This window comes from Anguilla rostrata, chromosome 14 (assembly GCF_018555375.3).
Source record: "Anguilla rostrata isolate EN2019 chromosome 14, ASM1855537v3, whole genome shotgun sequence".
NCBI lineage: Eukaryota > Metazoa > Chordata > Actinopteri > Anguilliformes > Anguillidae > Anguilla > Anguilla rostrata.
In genome coordinates, this window is record NC_057946.1 from 25,160,754 (window position 1) to 25,177,365 (window position 16,612).

General features: G+C 43.0%; 1 protein-coding gene across 2 annotated transcripts; it reads right to left on the reverse strand.

Moving 5' to 3' along the window:
- Positions 1–1,197: 1,197 nt before the first annotated feature.
- On the reverse strand, positions 1,198–14,041 carry LOC135239446 (docking protein 2-like). Of its 2 annotated transcripts, none has more exons than XM_064308108.1 (5): positions 13,859–14,041; positions 9,259–9,555; positions 7,261–7,348; positions 3,670–3,845; positions 1,198–2,935 (listed from the first exon to the last, which is right to left on the reverse strand). In XM_064308108.1, exons 1-5 carry the CDS (start codon positions 13,916–13,918, stop codon positions 2,300–2,302), a joined length of 1,257 nt encoding a protein of 418 aa, XP_064164178.1. In that variant the 5' UTR covers positions 13,919–14,041; the 3' UTR covers positions 1,198–2,299. The 2 variants fall into 2 exon arrangements, with proteins under 2 accessions (XP_064164178.1, XP_064164177.1); XM_064308107.1 differs by having other exon boundaries at positions 7,261–7,351.
- Between the last annotated feature and the right edge of the window lie 2,571 nt (positions 14,042–16,612).

The following is a 16,612-nucleotide window of genomic DNA, read 5'->3' on the forward strand; positions in this document are numbered from 1 at the left end:
TCAAAATGCATCAATGCGATCATTCATATTATGGCAACCTAATGGTGTTTATATTAATGGCTTTTCTGTCATGCAATCACTTCCTTACCTTCAGCGAGTCCCCAGCTTGCGGGGGGCATTGGAAAACGGGGAGTGTAAATTTCATCACCGTTGTCAGAGTTCAAAGCTAATATCTTAGACATAATAATACCTTTTTTAAAACATCGTAAAGATTCAGAATGCTAATTATATGTTTCAGGCGTGATCGTTGGTGACTCACTGTCACACATGAGTGACACTGGCAGCTTCATAATCAGTACCTCATCACCACGTTTGTCTGGTTGTTAGGCACAGCTGTAATGCTGTGATCATGTTAGAGTACCCTAAGGCATCCTGGACGTTGTAGTCATTAGCATTAGCATATCAAGTCAAGTCAAGTAGAACTTTATTTGTCCCTAGTGGGAGACAACCTTCTGCCCATGGGCCCATTTTTAGCTAAAACTGGAGTGTGAGTTTATCTCAGACTTGATGTTAACATCACAATTCATTAAAAGTGCTAAAATGATATGTATAATTATGAACAATATGCTTGCTAATAAGATCTCTTTCAGACTTAGCTTTCCACAAATTTGAATTAACCGTGCAAATCAATTCATATTTAAAAGGATGGAACAGATACTGGGGCCTGGAGCCAAGCAGGTAATGTATGGCTCATTTTAATAAAACCCTATTGGTGACCAGGAACACAAAAGACAATTGTTAATCAACATCAGCTGTGTCTATTTTTTATTTTTTTTATTTTTTTTGCTGAATCTTCGGGTGATTTGAAAAGCAAGAACCAATCAAAGGAAGGCACTGCCCCATAGTGTTCAGTTTTGGTGCACACATTGCATCCCAGATAATCGTGGCATAGCAGCGTGTGCCAGTTCAATTCTGGATCTCTGGATTTCCGATTACTTGAAAATGTGTATTTTCATTCGTGCTTGCATGCAAATGTGTGTCTGTGTCAGTGTGAATGTATGTGTCTCTGGGTGTATCTGTAAGTACTGTGAATGTAAAAGTATGTTTTTGTGAGAGAGACAAAGAGGACAAGAGTGAGAGAGAAAGCTGAGTATCTTTTTTGCAAAATCACCTCCATTCCTGGAGAAACAAAAAAAAAAAAAACCAAACACCAAATTGAAGTAAACAGCTCAACAGCATATAGTTTAGTCACATCGGTTTTTAAACAAATTTTATTGGTTGTTGAATTACGAAACATTTGCAGTGCACACAGCTGGAAGAACATTACTGTAAATATGTGTAAACAAAAAGATGAAGTGAAAAAATGTATATACACATGATTTCTGCACTCATTATAGATTGGATTTTGAAATGTTGTCCATTCAGAGAGCTGGACATTGAAAGCAATGATTCTGGTTAACGTTCTTTTTCCAGAGTAACAGTGATTTAGGTTCTGGCCAGAAGGCCTCTTTGACTGAGACTGTTCTTCCAACGGAACAATTAGGATTTGGACTGGCCAAATCCATCCTTTATTTCTCTATCTCTCCTGTATTAAAGGTCACTTGACAGTGAGGTTTTTCTTACTTCTCCTATAATTGCTTTTATTGATCGAAAGGGCCCAACGCCCTTCAGTATTCCTTATCTGTGAAACAGGAAGTGAAAACAAGGCCATTCCTTCGGTGTCAGGTGACCCACCGCTGCCACGTGTCTGACTGACACCAACTTTCCAAGGTCAACCATGCAATTTCAGACAGTCCCTTAAAAAGCCTGTTAATTTTATTCTATTCAGGTTAGACACAGATCGGCGAATTCTATCTGTTTAACATGTCCCCGGAACACTGGGTGACGGGGGCAGGGGCGGGGGCGAGGTGTCAGGGGAGGGGCGCAGAAGTGCCATCTCCCAAAATCCTTGGAAGCTTCCAGAAACACAGACAATAGACCTGGCTCAAAGATGCACACATGCCATTGTAGGGTCCTTCAGAAAGAGTGTTGTGATGGACCGGGTGAGCAAGGCCGAGGTGACAGACATGGTTTTATCTCTGAAACCTGCACTTCCTGTTGAGTTTTTTTTTTTTTTTTTGGGTGCTCGAATGCTGGGCTACTGTTTTTTGCCATCATTAGAGGCACAGTAGAGGAACAAAAATGACATTTGTCTACATATGGCTTTAGTCTTTTGTGTGCATCTTATCTGAACGCCTCCTGGAATGGCAACCCCTTCCCATGATGCTTCAGTGCTTGAAGGCCACCATTCAATAAAAGTACAATAGGACAAATGAGCCACACTTTTGACATGTCCAGTCAGAGTTCTCTGTTCTGTTCTTCACAGGTCTGTCACCGGGCCTGCGTCCACCTCATCGTAATGATAACAGGGGTTGGTCAGCATTCTTTTCAGCTGCCTGGGACCGTGGTTCTCGCTGACGCCAGGGTTGCACGGGTCCGCGGCCCCACCAACGATCGAGGCTTGACCTTTGACCTGGTCGACGTTGTGGTAATGTGATCCGGGGGCCATGGGGCCAGCGTCCACTTCCTCGTAGTCCGGCTCCGCCTCAGACAGCTCCTGGCTGCCGGGGCGCGCCTTGCTGACCGGCGAAGGCTCCGGATCGGGGGCCGGGGGGGGCAGCGGGCGGCCGGCCATCGCCCCGCCCCAGCCTCTGACGGACGCGTTGTCCTCCAGCACCAGGTCCTCCACCCCGGCGAGCAGCGCATCCACCTTGGCCCGAGGCCTCCTCGTCTTTTTGACCTTGCTGTACAGGCCGTCGCCGTCGTCGTCGTCCGTGGCGATGGGGCGGCAGCCGGGGGCGGGGCCCGGGTTCGAGGCCGGGCATCCGTCTCCTTTGCTCTGAAGCCCGATGGCCGTGTCGACGGCCTGGAAGATCTTGTTGTTCTGCGTGGTCTGGAGCTCGAAGAGGCCCTCGCCCGAATCGCTCTTGCGCCCGGCTTCAAAGGTGAAGCAGGACTGATGGAGAGAGAGGGGGTGATTTTACATTACACTACAGGCATTTAGCAGACGCTCTTATCCAGAGCGCCTTACACAACTTCTACATTGCATCCATTTACACAGCTGGATATATACTGAAGCAATGCAGGTTAAATACCTTGCTCAAGAGGACAACGGGGAATTGTCCTATCTGGGAATTGAACCTGTGACCTTTAGATTACAAGACCTTACCCGGTATACTACACTGCCGCAATATATCAGCTTTTTATCAGCTCTTAAAATAATCAAGCAAGTACAACAGCTACATAATAATGCAAGTGCAACAAGAACATAGCTACAGATGTCTAGCCAAGATATCGCTGCACCTCTGTATACCCAATAGATTCACTGGGTTCACTTTGCCCTTGTAATGAATACTGAATACGGTTATTTAATTTTTAGGTCCATATAGATTCTCCCACTGGTGAACAGTTATAATCAGTGGGAGATACACCTCTCCTCTGATTGGTGCTCACTCCCACCTGTAGTACTCTATTACTTGCACAGTGTTAAAATCACAGGCTCACAGGTATGCAAACATGCATCAGCTCCTGTGCTTCTGCTGTACAGGTATGTATAGCACAGAACTAATTAGCAGTTACATTTAGCGATTCCAAACTGTAGAGAACGCTTTGCAGGGGGGCGGATGACAAAACAGTTTTTGACCTTTGACCTTGCAGCATTGCAAGCTATTTGTAATCTCTGAATGTTACCATGGTCAGGCCAAACTTCCTGATGTACTGGTAAGGCCAGGAGAAACTGATGACCCTGGACTGGGGGTCCTGGAGATGCAGGGCTTTTGGATCCACCCTGAGGACGAAGGGTCCATTCAGCTTGCATCTCACAGAGGCCTCAGTCTTCTTCACCATGACATGGAACTCCTTCAGTGCTGAAAACCACACACAACCACACACAGTCAGCACTAAAATCCACACACAACCGCACACGGTCAGCACTGAAATCCACACTCAACCGCACACGGTCAGCACTAAAATCCACACACAACCGCACACGGTCAGCACTAAAATCCACACACAACCGCACACAGTCAGCACTAAAATCCACACTCAACCATACACGGTCAGCACTAAAATCCACGCTCAACCGCACACGGTCAGCACTGAAATCCACACACGGTCAGCACTGAAATCCACACACAACCACACACGGTCAGCACTGAAATCCACACACAACCACACACGGTCAGCACTGAAATCCACACATGGTCAGCACTGAAATCCACACACAACCACACACGGTCAGCACCGAAATCCACACACAGTACACACTAAAATCCACACACAACCACACATGGTCAGCACTAAAATCCGCACACAACCACACACAGTACACACTAAAATCCACACACAACCACACAGTCAGCATTAAACTCCACACACATTCAGTACTAGAAACCACCATGCATCCCTTCTGGGTCCTGACTCTCCGCATGGTTGTGCATGATTTTTATTTCTAGAAATTATAAATGAGGAACCCAGAGACCTCATACTGTTCTAACACGTTTCAGATATTTCCCGTAAATATAAATAACTGTGAAAACTCAGCATAATAATTACTCTCCTTCTCATCGCTCTAATGTTGCTGCTCACTGTCACATCGTGGCGTCTGTGCTCGGCCATTCGAATCACGCGAGGCGCCCTCTTCTGACGAGGCAGCAGTTTGTTTGAGGAGAGGCGGAGAGCGCTCTCCGCCTAAGAGCGTGGCACTGCCAAACACCCGAAGAGCCAAACGCCAGAAGAGCCAAACACCAGAAGAGCCAGACACCAGAAGAGCCAAACACCAGGAGAGGCCTCTCGGGCAGCTGCGGCCCCCTGCCTGTTCAGCAGCGTGTCACTTATTTAAGTATCTCTTCCTGCCTCGTCTGGTTTAATTCGGTCCCCTTGGTGATTTGACGATCGGCCACGCGTAGAAGAGAAGAGCTTATCGCGCCCGGCTGCAGAACAACAAACATCTAAGCTAACCCCGGCAGAGGAGAGCACGATAGAGACGGCGCAACGAGAACAGATTCTGTGCCGAGCCTAGATTGGTCTTTGCCTCCGACACAAAATGTCAGGGAATGGGATATGGGGCTAGAGGTCTGGTCCTGGATCAGAGGTGGGATGATTTTCTTTCTTTTTTTTTTACCTCAATGGTGCCTCAGGGGACAGCACACATTCAGCAGAGACTCTTTGGCACTGGATCCCTATCTGAGCTTTTCCTTCAGACCACAGACAGCAAGGGAAAAAACCTGCTAGCTCACTGAATGCATTCATTCAAATGCAGGGCAAATTTGCACAGAGAGCGGCCTTAATAATCCAAGTTCTACGCTTATGAACCTGAAACCAGTGCACTTCAGCTTAATTATGAAATGGCTTGCACACGCACACACACACGCATGCACTCACACAAAGACACACAGACATACACTCACACACGTGCAAATACACACATGCGCACACACACATAACCATATACACATACACTCACACAGAAGGACACCCAGGCATGCATTTATGCAAACTCACACACACATGCGCACACACAAACATATACACATGCACTCATACAGAAAGACACACAGACATGACTCATACACGTACTGACGCGCACATAAACATATACACATGCACTCAAACAGAAAGACACACAGACATGACTCATACACGTACAGACGCACACATGAACATATACACATGCACTCACACAGAAAGACACCCAGGCATGCATTTATGCAAACTCACACACGTATGCACACGCACGTACACACACACACACACCCTCAGTGCACAGCCACACACAGACAGTGAAGCGCCGGGTGAATTGCGTGCTCTCCCTCTTTGCACCACTCTTCCTGTGGCTGTCACGCTCTGCTGAAAAGCAGCACTGCAGTGACAGGGGGAACAGAAATTCTAGCTTCATTTGATGAAGCATGACTTAGAATTCATTTTATAGTTTCACATAATTCCTGCCCATTAAAGGCCATGTTCTTTGCACGTGACCTCACAGAATACGAGAAGTGATTTGCTATTTGTTCACTTCACATTGAATCACACAAAACGTTTGTTTGTTTGTATCCTGTCTCCTGTCTTTAGCCTGTTCTCCCCCAGTCATACCAGTAATTCAGCCCCCATCAATTCAGCTGAGCATTTTGAGTTGATGTGTCATCATCAAATCATCGTAGTTGAGGGAATAAATCTTTATTTTTTATTTTTAGAGTGCTTATTTGTTGGGCATAAACTGTGTGGTATACTGTAGATTGAAAGTAATTCATTATACAATGTTGATGCAACAAGCAAAGGATATTGCAAAGGCAAAATGCCCTCTTTCTCACACACACACACACACACACACACAGATAAGGAGAAGTGCAACAGGAAACTGAAATGTTGTATTTTTAGATTAGTCCCTCCCTCCCTTTGGTTTTGTGGTTTATACTTCACTGTGTCAGTCTTTATGAATACATTTGACTCTTCCAAAAGGCATTTTTTAAAGCAGGTTCAAAAAATAACAGCATACTATTGTGTGGGTCAAATAAAAGTGAACCGCGGTTCTTCCTGACTGCTGCTTGTTTGTTTGACCCTGACAGCAGTACGCTGCAGTCTGGTTGGCATTGGGACTGTAGGTGTCTCATTCATTTTGCACAATGTTTGCTTCCTTATTTATATATATCTATATTTCGAATTGCACCTCGGTCACACGCTGGTCTGCGCGAGGACCTCGGCTACGGGGACTAGCGCTCTCTCCCAGCTCGCTCGGCGACTGAGACCTGCCCTAACCTTGCCAGTCACAGTCGGCCTTGGAGCGGGCTCCAACCGATCGGCCAAAACCGGGCTATGTTTCTGAAGCCCAATTCCTGGTCTCGTTCTGAGACCTTGCTCACTAGCACCAGCGCGGCTGGCTCCAGTATGGCTGTCTCAGCCACTCATTTCAGTGTAAGTCAATGGTAACAATACGGTGACAATACGAAGTCAATAAATCGTCCGCAAGAAAATGTAGCTGCAATAGGTGTAATTTCTTTGTCTAATGTCTCCCCATTGGCCGATTTGTTAAGCTGCTATTTTTATTTGGACAAGACTGCCCCTATGTCCGTACTGAGCAGTCTCTGGCTCCAATTTGTACAACATGGCGGCGCCCACGAACTACACATCCTAGGCTTCTGAGCGCTTTTCACTAAGCCCATGGAGGGAAGTCAGTGGGTGACATCACAATGACTTTGTCCATATTTGTCTATGGCCCTAACCCAGACTGCACTCACGGCCAGCTTTGCTGTACGGTCTGAGGCGCTTACGCACGGCTCCTCCCACCTGATGACGAGCAGTAGATGTCATTATCCACCATCCCAGAGTCCTGGACACTTGGGGTCATAAAGGCCTCACCCTGGCCTTGGTTCATCTGCTGGAGTTAAAGGTAAAAAAAAAAACAATCAGGGGTCAAGCTTACAGGTTCACAGGGGCCTGATAGAGATTAAGGTTCAGTTAAGTTTGGGCTTAGATCCAGACTCAGGGCTAGGGTTAGGATTAGGGCTAGTGTAAGTCCATGAGGCCATGATGTTTCCTTTCTTTGTTGGTTTTTGATCCTTTAGTGCCAATTAAACCCTATCTGCCCAACACACACACTAATACACTAACAGACTAACGCACACTAATACACTAATAGACTAACTCACTAATACACAAACTTTTCAGCAGACCTGCGCTCCATTTATAGCTCTGCTTCAGAGTCTCAGCCTCAAACAAGACCTCAAACTAAAAAAAAGGACTCACGCATGCAAAACTAAATATATTGTGTATTATATTTTAGCTCGATAAATATATTTATCTGGAACAAAAAAAAATGCAGGTTGTAATTAGAGAAAAAATTTTTTTTTACTTTTTACTCCCGGAAGAAAGTGCATTACAATACTGGTGATATGAATACACTGTTAAGTGTATTGCAAAAAAATGATGCGAGTAATTCGACCCTGGATTCCATCAAATTCATTAAGTCTTCACAAGAAAGGTGTCATTCAATCCATAGAAAACAATGGTTCTTACCTGGCTGAATATTCTGGCACATTCTGTGAGATGTGTACCCTGAGATAGCATAGCAGCAGCCCAACAGACTAAACAGTAAACTCTCAACAGATCAACCAGTTGGTCACCTCCAGATTCCTTACGCTTAACTTCTGTGTCTATATTGTTAAAGCTGAAACCTTATAATTTGGTGCATCTTGTGAATACATGTAAACTGGAATGACCCAGAACAATGGCGAGACTAGGCAGTGCCTGAATATTCACAAAATGTGACCTAGCCCAAGTACCTCCTCCTGCCATTATCCTAGCACAAGGGCGTAGAGATGGCAGAAGGAAAACAGAACTGTCTAAACACTTCACATTACATTGCATTACAGTTGTTTGGAGACAAGACGCTTTTTATCCAAAGCGATGTACAGTAAGTGCATACCGAAGGTCATTGGAACACCTACGAAACACAGGTCCGATAAGGTACAATACTCATTTACTAACAGTTATATTCATAGCCATGAACACATTAAGCCCAGTTCAGACAGTGAACATTGCTCTGACCTAACCTATGCTAGGTCTAACGAAGAGCAAAAGAGAGCAGTGATTACGGAGGCCGTGGGGCTGCTCCTCAGCATCTCCAGTGAATCAGGAACTCGCCCGTACAAAGCACCACGCTTAAGACTGCTTAATGTCTGGTCTGTCCCAGATTAGCTCAGACCCAGACAAACTTCTCTTCTCGCACTGCTCTGTCAATCATTGTGTAAGTCTTGAGCTATGTGAGGTCTTTTTTTTTTTTTTTTTTTTTTTGCTGTTTTGCGGTTTTTAAAGCATGGATGAGGAATACTATTGAGGTCATATTGGTGTCAGACGATAATTGCTAAATTAAACAAACTTACCAGTACCAGTCAATAAAATAAGATTATTGTCAATATGTTATATAGTGTTTTGGTTTGTTCATATGATGCTAATCACAAATAGACTGCATTTATATAGCGCTTTTATCCAAAGCGCTTTACAATTTATGCCTCTCATTCACCCATTCACACACACACTCACACAACAACGGTGAAAGTCTACCATGCAAGGTACCAATCAGCTCGTTGGGAGCAATTAGAGGGTAGGTGTCTCGAACCGGCAACCCTTCGACTGCCAGACAACCGCCCTTACCTCCTGAGCTGTGTCGCCCCCCACTTAAATGAAGTAAAACAGACCCAGACAGTTACAAAGTTCGACGTGAACGAGGAAGCATGCTCATCCGCGGACTGCGAACCCAGGGGACGTTTGGGGAAGTGGACGTACTGGGAAGGCGATTTCACACAGCGTCCGGATCCAGTCTCCCAGCTCCGACGTCTCGCTGGCGAAGAGGAAGCTCTTCCCGGCGGTCTCCACGAGGAAGGTGCCGCAGCCCCGCGGGCACGCGGTCGCCTTCTTCTCCGCCACGCGCACGAAGTCGCTCATGCGGATCACCTTCCTGCTGTCGCGCTTGCTGCGCTTCAGCTCGGCCCGCTCCGCGTCGTCCCGGCACTCGAACAGCTCCAGCCGCGACACGGAGCAGCCGCTGTCCCCGTACACCAGCGACCACACCTTCTTCCATTTCTGATCGGAGAGGAGCACATACACAAAGCTTTACGGTAACTTTGAATTCAGCCTATCCATCGTCCATCATCCATCACTAGTGTGATTATGTCACAATAACTACATACCTGCAACCTGCTTCTGGATTTAGAGGTTCTCATTCAAAACACTCATAAAGGACATGCATGCAAATCTAATAGTACTACAAAATGAGCTGAATTTAACTGGCTCAAACAGAATATACAGTGAGCTCTATAATGTTGATTTGTCTCTGTACTCCACAATTTTAGATTTGTAATCAAATTATTCACATTTGGTTAAAGTGCAGATTCTCAGATTTTATTAAAGGGTATTTTATGCACTTTGGTTTCATCGTGTAGAATTTATGGCACTTTAAATACATGGTCATCATTTCAGGGCACCAGAATGGTTGGGGCAAATGGCTTTGCATGTGTTTCTGATTAGTCAGGTGTGTTCAATTGCTTTCTTAGTGCAGCTATAAGAGAGCCCACAGTATCTAGTCTTGATTCTACGCCTTTGCCTTTGGAGTCTGTTATTGGTGTTCTTCAACATGAGGACCAGAATTGTGTCAATAAATGTAAAGGAAGCCACCATGAGGCTGAGAAATAATTTTTTTTTTAATAAAAAAAACTGTTAGAGACATAGGGCAAATGTTAGGCTTACTAAAATCTACTTTTTGGAACATAACATAAGAAACAGAGCACTGGTGAGCTCAGTAATTGCAAACAGCCTGGTAAGCCAAGGAAGACCTCTACGCTTGATGACTGTCCGACAGATCAGAAAGACTTTTCAGGAGGTAGGCGTGGATGTGTCAGTGACGACCGTCTACAGAAGATTATACGAACAGAACTACAGAGGCTACGCTGCAAGATGCAATCCACTAGAGAGCCACAAAAACAGGATGGCCAGGTTACAGTTTACTAAGAAGGACCTAAAAGAGCCTGCAGAGTTCTGGAAAAAGGTCTTGCAGATAGATGAGACTAAGATTCACTTGTATCAGAGTGATGGCAAGAGCAAAGTATGGACACCAGAAACAACTGCCCAAGATCCAAAGCACCCCTCCTCATCTGTGAAACATGATGGCGGGGATGTTATGGTTTGGGTATGTATGGCTGCCACAGGTACTGGCTCACTTGTCTTCACTGATGATGTAACTGCTCATAGCAGCAGCAGATTGAACAGAAGCATCTTATCTGCTGACGTTCTACCAAAAGCCTCCAATCTCATTGGTAGGGGAGTACAGAGATGTCATTATCTGCATCTGTATCTGTTCAACCAACAAAATTATCTATATCTGTATCTGTATTCGTGTACTAAAGAAGCTACTGAATACACCTGACTTATCACACCTGTGAAGACATTTGTCCCAAACATTATGATGCCCTGAAATGGGGAAAGCATGTGTAAAAAGTCCTTCAATTTCGGCATGGTGAAACCAAAACATTGCTAAAAAAAAAAGTCAGATCAAGTAAAAATATATCTTTGTCCCAAACATTATAGAGCTCACTGTATATACATATATATATATATATATATAGACACACACATACACAGCCTTGATATTTTGTGAGAGGGTCTTGTTGTGAGAGATGTAAAGGAACAGATAATAAACTTAGGGTGTGTCATTTGCTGCTTTTTACTGATCATATTGGAGCGCACGTTACAAAAATGGGGGAGAAGAATACTATTGCAGAGTCAATGTAGGTAGGCAGGTAAGAGTTACTGTAACCCAACGGGTCAAAATGATGAAATGATTAATGCTCAACAGGCCAGGCCCAGAGTCTTTAATTCACTTGGTCATTCACCCAGAGACAGACTACCACAGAATAAAGTCATGCTGACTCCCATGTGACACGAACATCCGCAGACCTAGACGTCTTTCTTCATTTTAAAGAAGTGGTAGTGATAACAAAAAAATGTTAGGGCTGTCCAAACAGCTTCACGGCATTGCTGAATGTACAGCTCCCATCTGAAATCCGGGGTTGAACAATAAACAGATATTTAACTCTGGATTTAACTCCGGTAGTTGACGACGCTCATTTGAAATAGCCTCTTGTCACTCAGCCTGTGCTGGTGCAAAACCGTTCACGTAACGTTTAAAACCACAAATGGCACAGTACAGGATGGCGTCAGACGGAGACTTCCTCAGAGCTACACTGTACGTGGCCTTTGTGATAATTGCATACTGCAAAGCAAAGCAAAAAACATTACCCACCGTCCTCCCTGTTACTTTTGTAATGCTTACACAGCCTTTATATAGGCAGAACTTCAACAGATAGGCCGCATTACATAATGTAATGTAATGCATTCTATTATTTTTTATGACTGACTAGCCAATTCTTGGTCACATGATACTGGACCAGTTTGCATTGTCATTTCTCGTGTGTTCGTGTGTTCAGCCAGAAATATCATATATGAAGTCTAGATTGATTTAATAAGGCAGTATTGGCAAATGATTCCTAAAGAAAGAAGTTAAATTTGGCACAGTTTGGCACAGACAGACGGTTTAACCCTTGTGTTCTGTTTAGCATGTGTGAAACTGTTATCCTGGGTCAAATATACCCGGGACATTATTGGGATTTTAATGCAATACAGAAATAAAATGATGCAAATTCAGTAAATGGTTTACCTCAGTTAGATCACATTTAACAATGAAATTCTCATTCTTTTTTCACTGTAATTAAATTCAAATGAAACAAGGTTTTCATGCAATAAATCAATTATATTTATTGTTTTGAACTGATATTCTCAACTATTTTTCATCTTTATGTTATTATATTCAAAGATACCCTGTATGCAAAAAGACAAGCAAATAGAGATGACAAACAACAAATAGAAACGCAAAGCAAGAACCAAACTTACACTGGTTCGGTCACTGGTTATGAAATACAGCTCTCAGAAGTGTCATTTCTCTTTCGCTAAAAGTTTTAAACGAGTCATTTTGACCGAAACTAAACACCGGGAGTATATGAATTGAAACCCAATCACTGGTGGATGCCAGAAACTGATCATGTGGTTACAAAAACAAAACTAATTGGGGACTACACAGACAATGAACAGGACAGAGAGCCAAAACTGCATTGTGTCATAAAATAGGTTCAAATAAAAAATGTTAACTTAAAGGCATGCTGTATATAGCCTTCTCCCCCAGTTCTGCGATGGCCATTTTAAATCAGAGTGAGAACTGGACATACTCAGCCCCAAATTTATTTAAAAACTAGCATATTTATAATGACATTTCATATCAGCGATAAACACTTTGATAAAGTGAAAAATGATTGCCATCTTATGTTAACAAATAAAATGAATATTAGATGTCAGGTTTATTAAATCAATAGCGTACAGATCCTGTCCAGTAACTGAAAACACTGAGGCGATCCCGGTCGAGGTGACTGTGTTAATATTTATGTCGAACATCACAGACAGTCAGGTGTCTGGCTTACTGGGAACAGAAGGCCAAGGTACAGTACGACGCATGAAAATAGATGAAAATGCATTGGACACGTATTTGTGCATTGCCATTTAAATAAGTCTCCATTTGAATTTGCTAATGATTGTACTAGACAACTGAGGACCTGAACTTCTTGTGTAAATCATTTTTAAATGTCAAATATAATATGAAACATGATGAGGTATACACCTTTAATAACTGCTAAATCTGTTTATAAAAAGCCTTAAATGATGAAGATGAAGATTTTCTGTAGACTAGTGTACAGAAGAGGCCCCAGACTGAGTTTGCGCTCCAGTGATTCAGGCAATACAACAGGACATATAAGAAACGGTTACAATTGAGAGAAAAAACGTAATGTTTCTGTCATCTCTAACTTTTAAACAGTGTGAACATGCAAGTTAAACACGTCATGCTATCAGTTTATTTTTCAATTTCACAAAACTGATGATCTCATCATCATGTGACAACAGCAAATAAAACCTCCGAAATGAAATTTGCTTTCTGATACTAAAAATGTGTATTTCCCCCAAAGCTTGAAAAAGACTGATAGATTGACGACTAACTTGCAAACACAACTGTTTTTCATTTACAGCATTTCATTCACGAGTGCCTCTGGAACACTTGAATGTACTTCCTCTTTAAGAAAATGCTTTTCATTTGCGAATTTTAACTTACATGGAAAAGCGAAACCCTGAAGAGAATGCTTAATATTTTTGTGTGTATTAAAAACCATTTTTCACGGTGTGGAAGGGCTGAGGTTACTGAGGCAGGCAGACTAGCGTGCCAAGCTGTGTGTGGAGTTTAGTAGCAGTAAGCATAGCCCGGAGCTGTGAGGGGCCAATCCTGTCTTACCTTTCCAAACTTCTGCTGCTGGAGATACAGTATCCCACTCTTCCTCACCTCTTCTTCCATGGTGCCTTCCACAGGGCCTCTCTCTGACCCCCTCACTAACCTGCCTGTTCCTCCTCAGCGCCAGAACTACAGCTGGGACTGCCTGTGAATGACTGATGCCACAAGTTCCCCAGATACCCCACTTCCTATATTCTCTGACGTGCGCATGCGCGCGTGCGTGTGCGTGCGTGTGCGTGCATGTGTGCGCGTGTGGGTGTGGGTGTGGGTGGATGTGTGTATGTGTGTGTGTGTGGGTTTGTGGGTGTGTGTGTGGGGGGGGGGGGGGTGTTTATATGAGTGTGCATGCACATTTGCATGGGTGCATCCATCACAAGGGCTGACTTTGTTACACATCATTGATGCCATTTCCTTTCTTAATCAAGAACACAGAACTGGGGGAGAAGTTGTTTGTTCATAAAGGCACTGAGTATGCCTTCATCTGCCAGCAAGCGAGTCTCATACACACGTACATATACACACACGGATGTGTACTGCATGTGTGTGTATGTGAGTGTGTATATATTTGGTTGACTCTATAGTTTCAAGTTGTAAGGCCTTCTGATTCACACCAAAAAAAATAAAAATCTTAGCATTAAAAATTTTCAGTTGATAGCTATGAGACCTTGTCTTTAAGTTGCACCTTAATGATATCATTCTAGTTTGGACAATGTGTGTTAGATGACTCTCGTTTGCAGTTCACAAAAAAGGAAGCGGGACATTTGTAATCTGACGTGTTTTGTGTTAGATTTCCCAATGCCCTTATCCAATTTACATCCGAACATTGATGCAGCCTACTGTAGGATATGTAGTGTTTAGATTTTGGCCTCGGAGAGGGAAACAGTGAATAAGAATGTGGCCTGGCCTCCCCACCACAAGCATCAAAGCAAATGTGATTGGGGCAATTTTAAATTCCACTGATACCCTAATCTAGGCTGACAATCTATGGGTCTCACCTCCTCAGAAGAGACAAACCATATGACACAGGACACCATATTGGGGGTTGGAGACCCTGCATGCCTAACATTTCCCATTATTTTTAGTTTGAATGCAATCTTTAGGTAGGCCAGTCCTTGTCATAAATTAGTCTGACCCCCCTTCCCTTCTCTCCTAAACCTCCTAAACCGGCATCACCCAATCAAGGCAAACATCCTCAAGCCATGCTGGGTAAGGTATTTAAGATTGCCACAGGAAAAAGTTTGTGTGCTGCGTTTGGTTTCGGAGCCTGGAAGAAGAAGAGTTTTCCTCTTTTTATTTTGGTGGTGGTTCCTAGGTTGTGTATTTTTAGCTGGTTTCCTTGTGGTGCTTATACTGGAAGTGAGTGATACTGTGGCAAGGTCTGACCGATCTGTTTTTCTCTCTCTCTCTTATCCGTCTCTCTCTCTATTTTATGGTATTTCTAGATTAGTTGTTTAATGTTTTGCTGTGTGTCTTCTGTTGTGTAATTTAAAAGTAGTGTGCCTGCATTCAATAAAGAATGTATGTTTTCAATTCATTAATTTAATTGACTGCTTCTTATTGAATTCAATTATTTAATCTGAAAACCTGATACAGCTTGTTTTGACTTGTTGGTTGATTCCACCAGTTTTCTGTAGAATGACCTATCAAAGAATTTGGCGATTTAATTGATAATTCTAATTTTAAACATAATTATTAAATTAAATCTAATAAAATATATTTTACATGTAGGTTACGTGAGGGGTTCTAGCGTGCAATATTGCTTGGTTCAGTATTCAGAGTGCTGAACAGTTTAACAAGGGCATTGATTGTTGGAACCGCTAGATTCAGAAAATAAGCATATTCTTAATTAATATTTGTTTGTCCGACAATACTAAACAATTTACAGTTTTGCCTGGGCGAATGGAGTCTCAAAAAACACTGTCACCTCTAAACGAGAATTTACGGCAGACTGTGTGTAGCTGTAAAGCATCGTGAGATTATCTTATGTTTTCTGTAAATCTGATATTAATGCTAAAACGTACCCTATCACTTCCTAAGTCGCTAAAATAATTCTAGCGAGAAAAGGTCAAATTCGTTCTAAAAGCTTTATGGAATGCCTTACATTTACGTCAAAAAATGTGAGGCGTGTTATGCTTCAATTTTATCACGAGATGGCAGTATCTACTTGGCATAAACTTCTCAGTCACGCAATATACTGAGAAGCATGTAATATGTAATTAGAGAAGAACACATATTTTCATTAGGAAGCTGTATTTTATAGGGTTTCCATAGTCTTTCTGAATTCAATGTGAAGTCATTAAGATACTCACTTAAATCTCTTTGAAACCATTTGCTGTCAATTATAAGTGTGTAATGAAATGCTTTGTTAAAAATGTTGGGTACAATTTTTAAAGAAAATCTAACAGTAGCCCATGGACAAATCAATGACCTTACCATAAACTGATTCGTTATTCATTTTTATTTTTGCCATTTCGATTATGCCAAACGCTTTGGTGTGGTGGCCTGATAAGGGTGAAAATGAAACCTGACCGGAAGGCCCACATAGGAAGGAAACATTTGACGCCATTAGGTTTGCTTCCCTTCAACGCTAGGCCTGTGGAAATGCAGCTTAATCTGTTCATAAAGAGATCAACAACAGAGCCCCTTGTTATTTTTTAAATTACTTTACAAAGGTCGGGGATGTGCACAGCCATATGATGAGAGCCAGTACAGCCAACCTTGGCCTCCCAAGATATAGGACAGATGCTGGTTGATGCA

Excerpts from the sequence above, each read along its gene's own strand:
- LOC135239446 (XM_064308107.1), bottom strand. The coding sequence starts at position 13,918 with ATGGAAGAAGAGGTGAGGAAGAGTGGGATACTGTATCTCCAGCAGCAG. Across the intron at positions 9,556-13,858 it reads AGCAGCAGAAGTTTGGAAAG|AAATGGAAGAAGGTGTGGTC; the intron begins GTAAGACAGGAT and ends CTCTCCGATCAG. Across the intron at positions 2,936-3,669 it reads GGAAGTTTGGCCTGACCATG|TCCTGCTTCACCTTTGAAGC; the intron begins GTAACATTCAGA and ends TCTCTCCATCAG.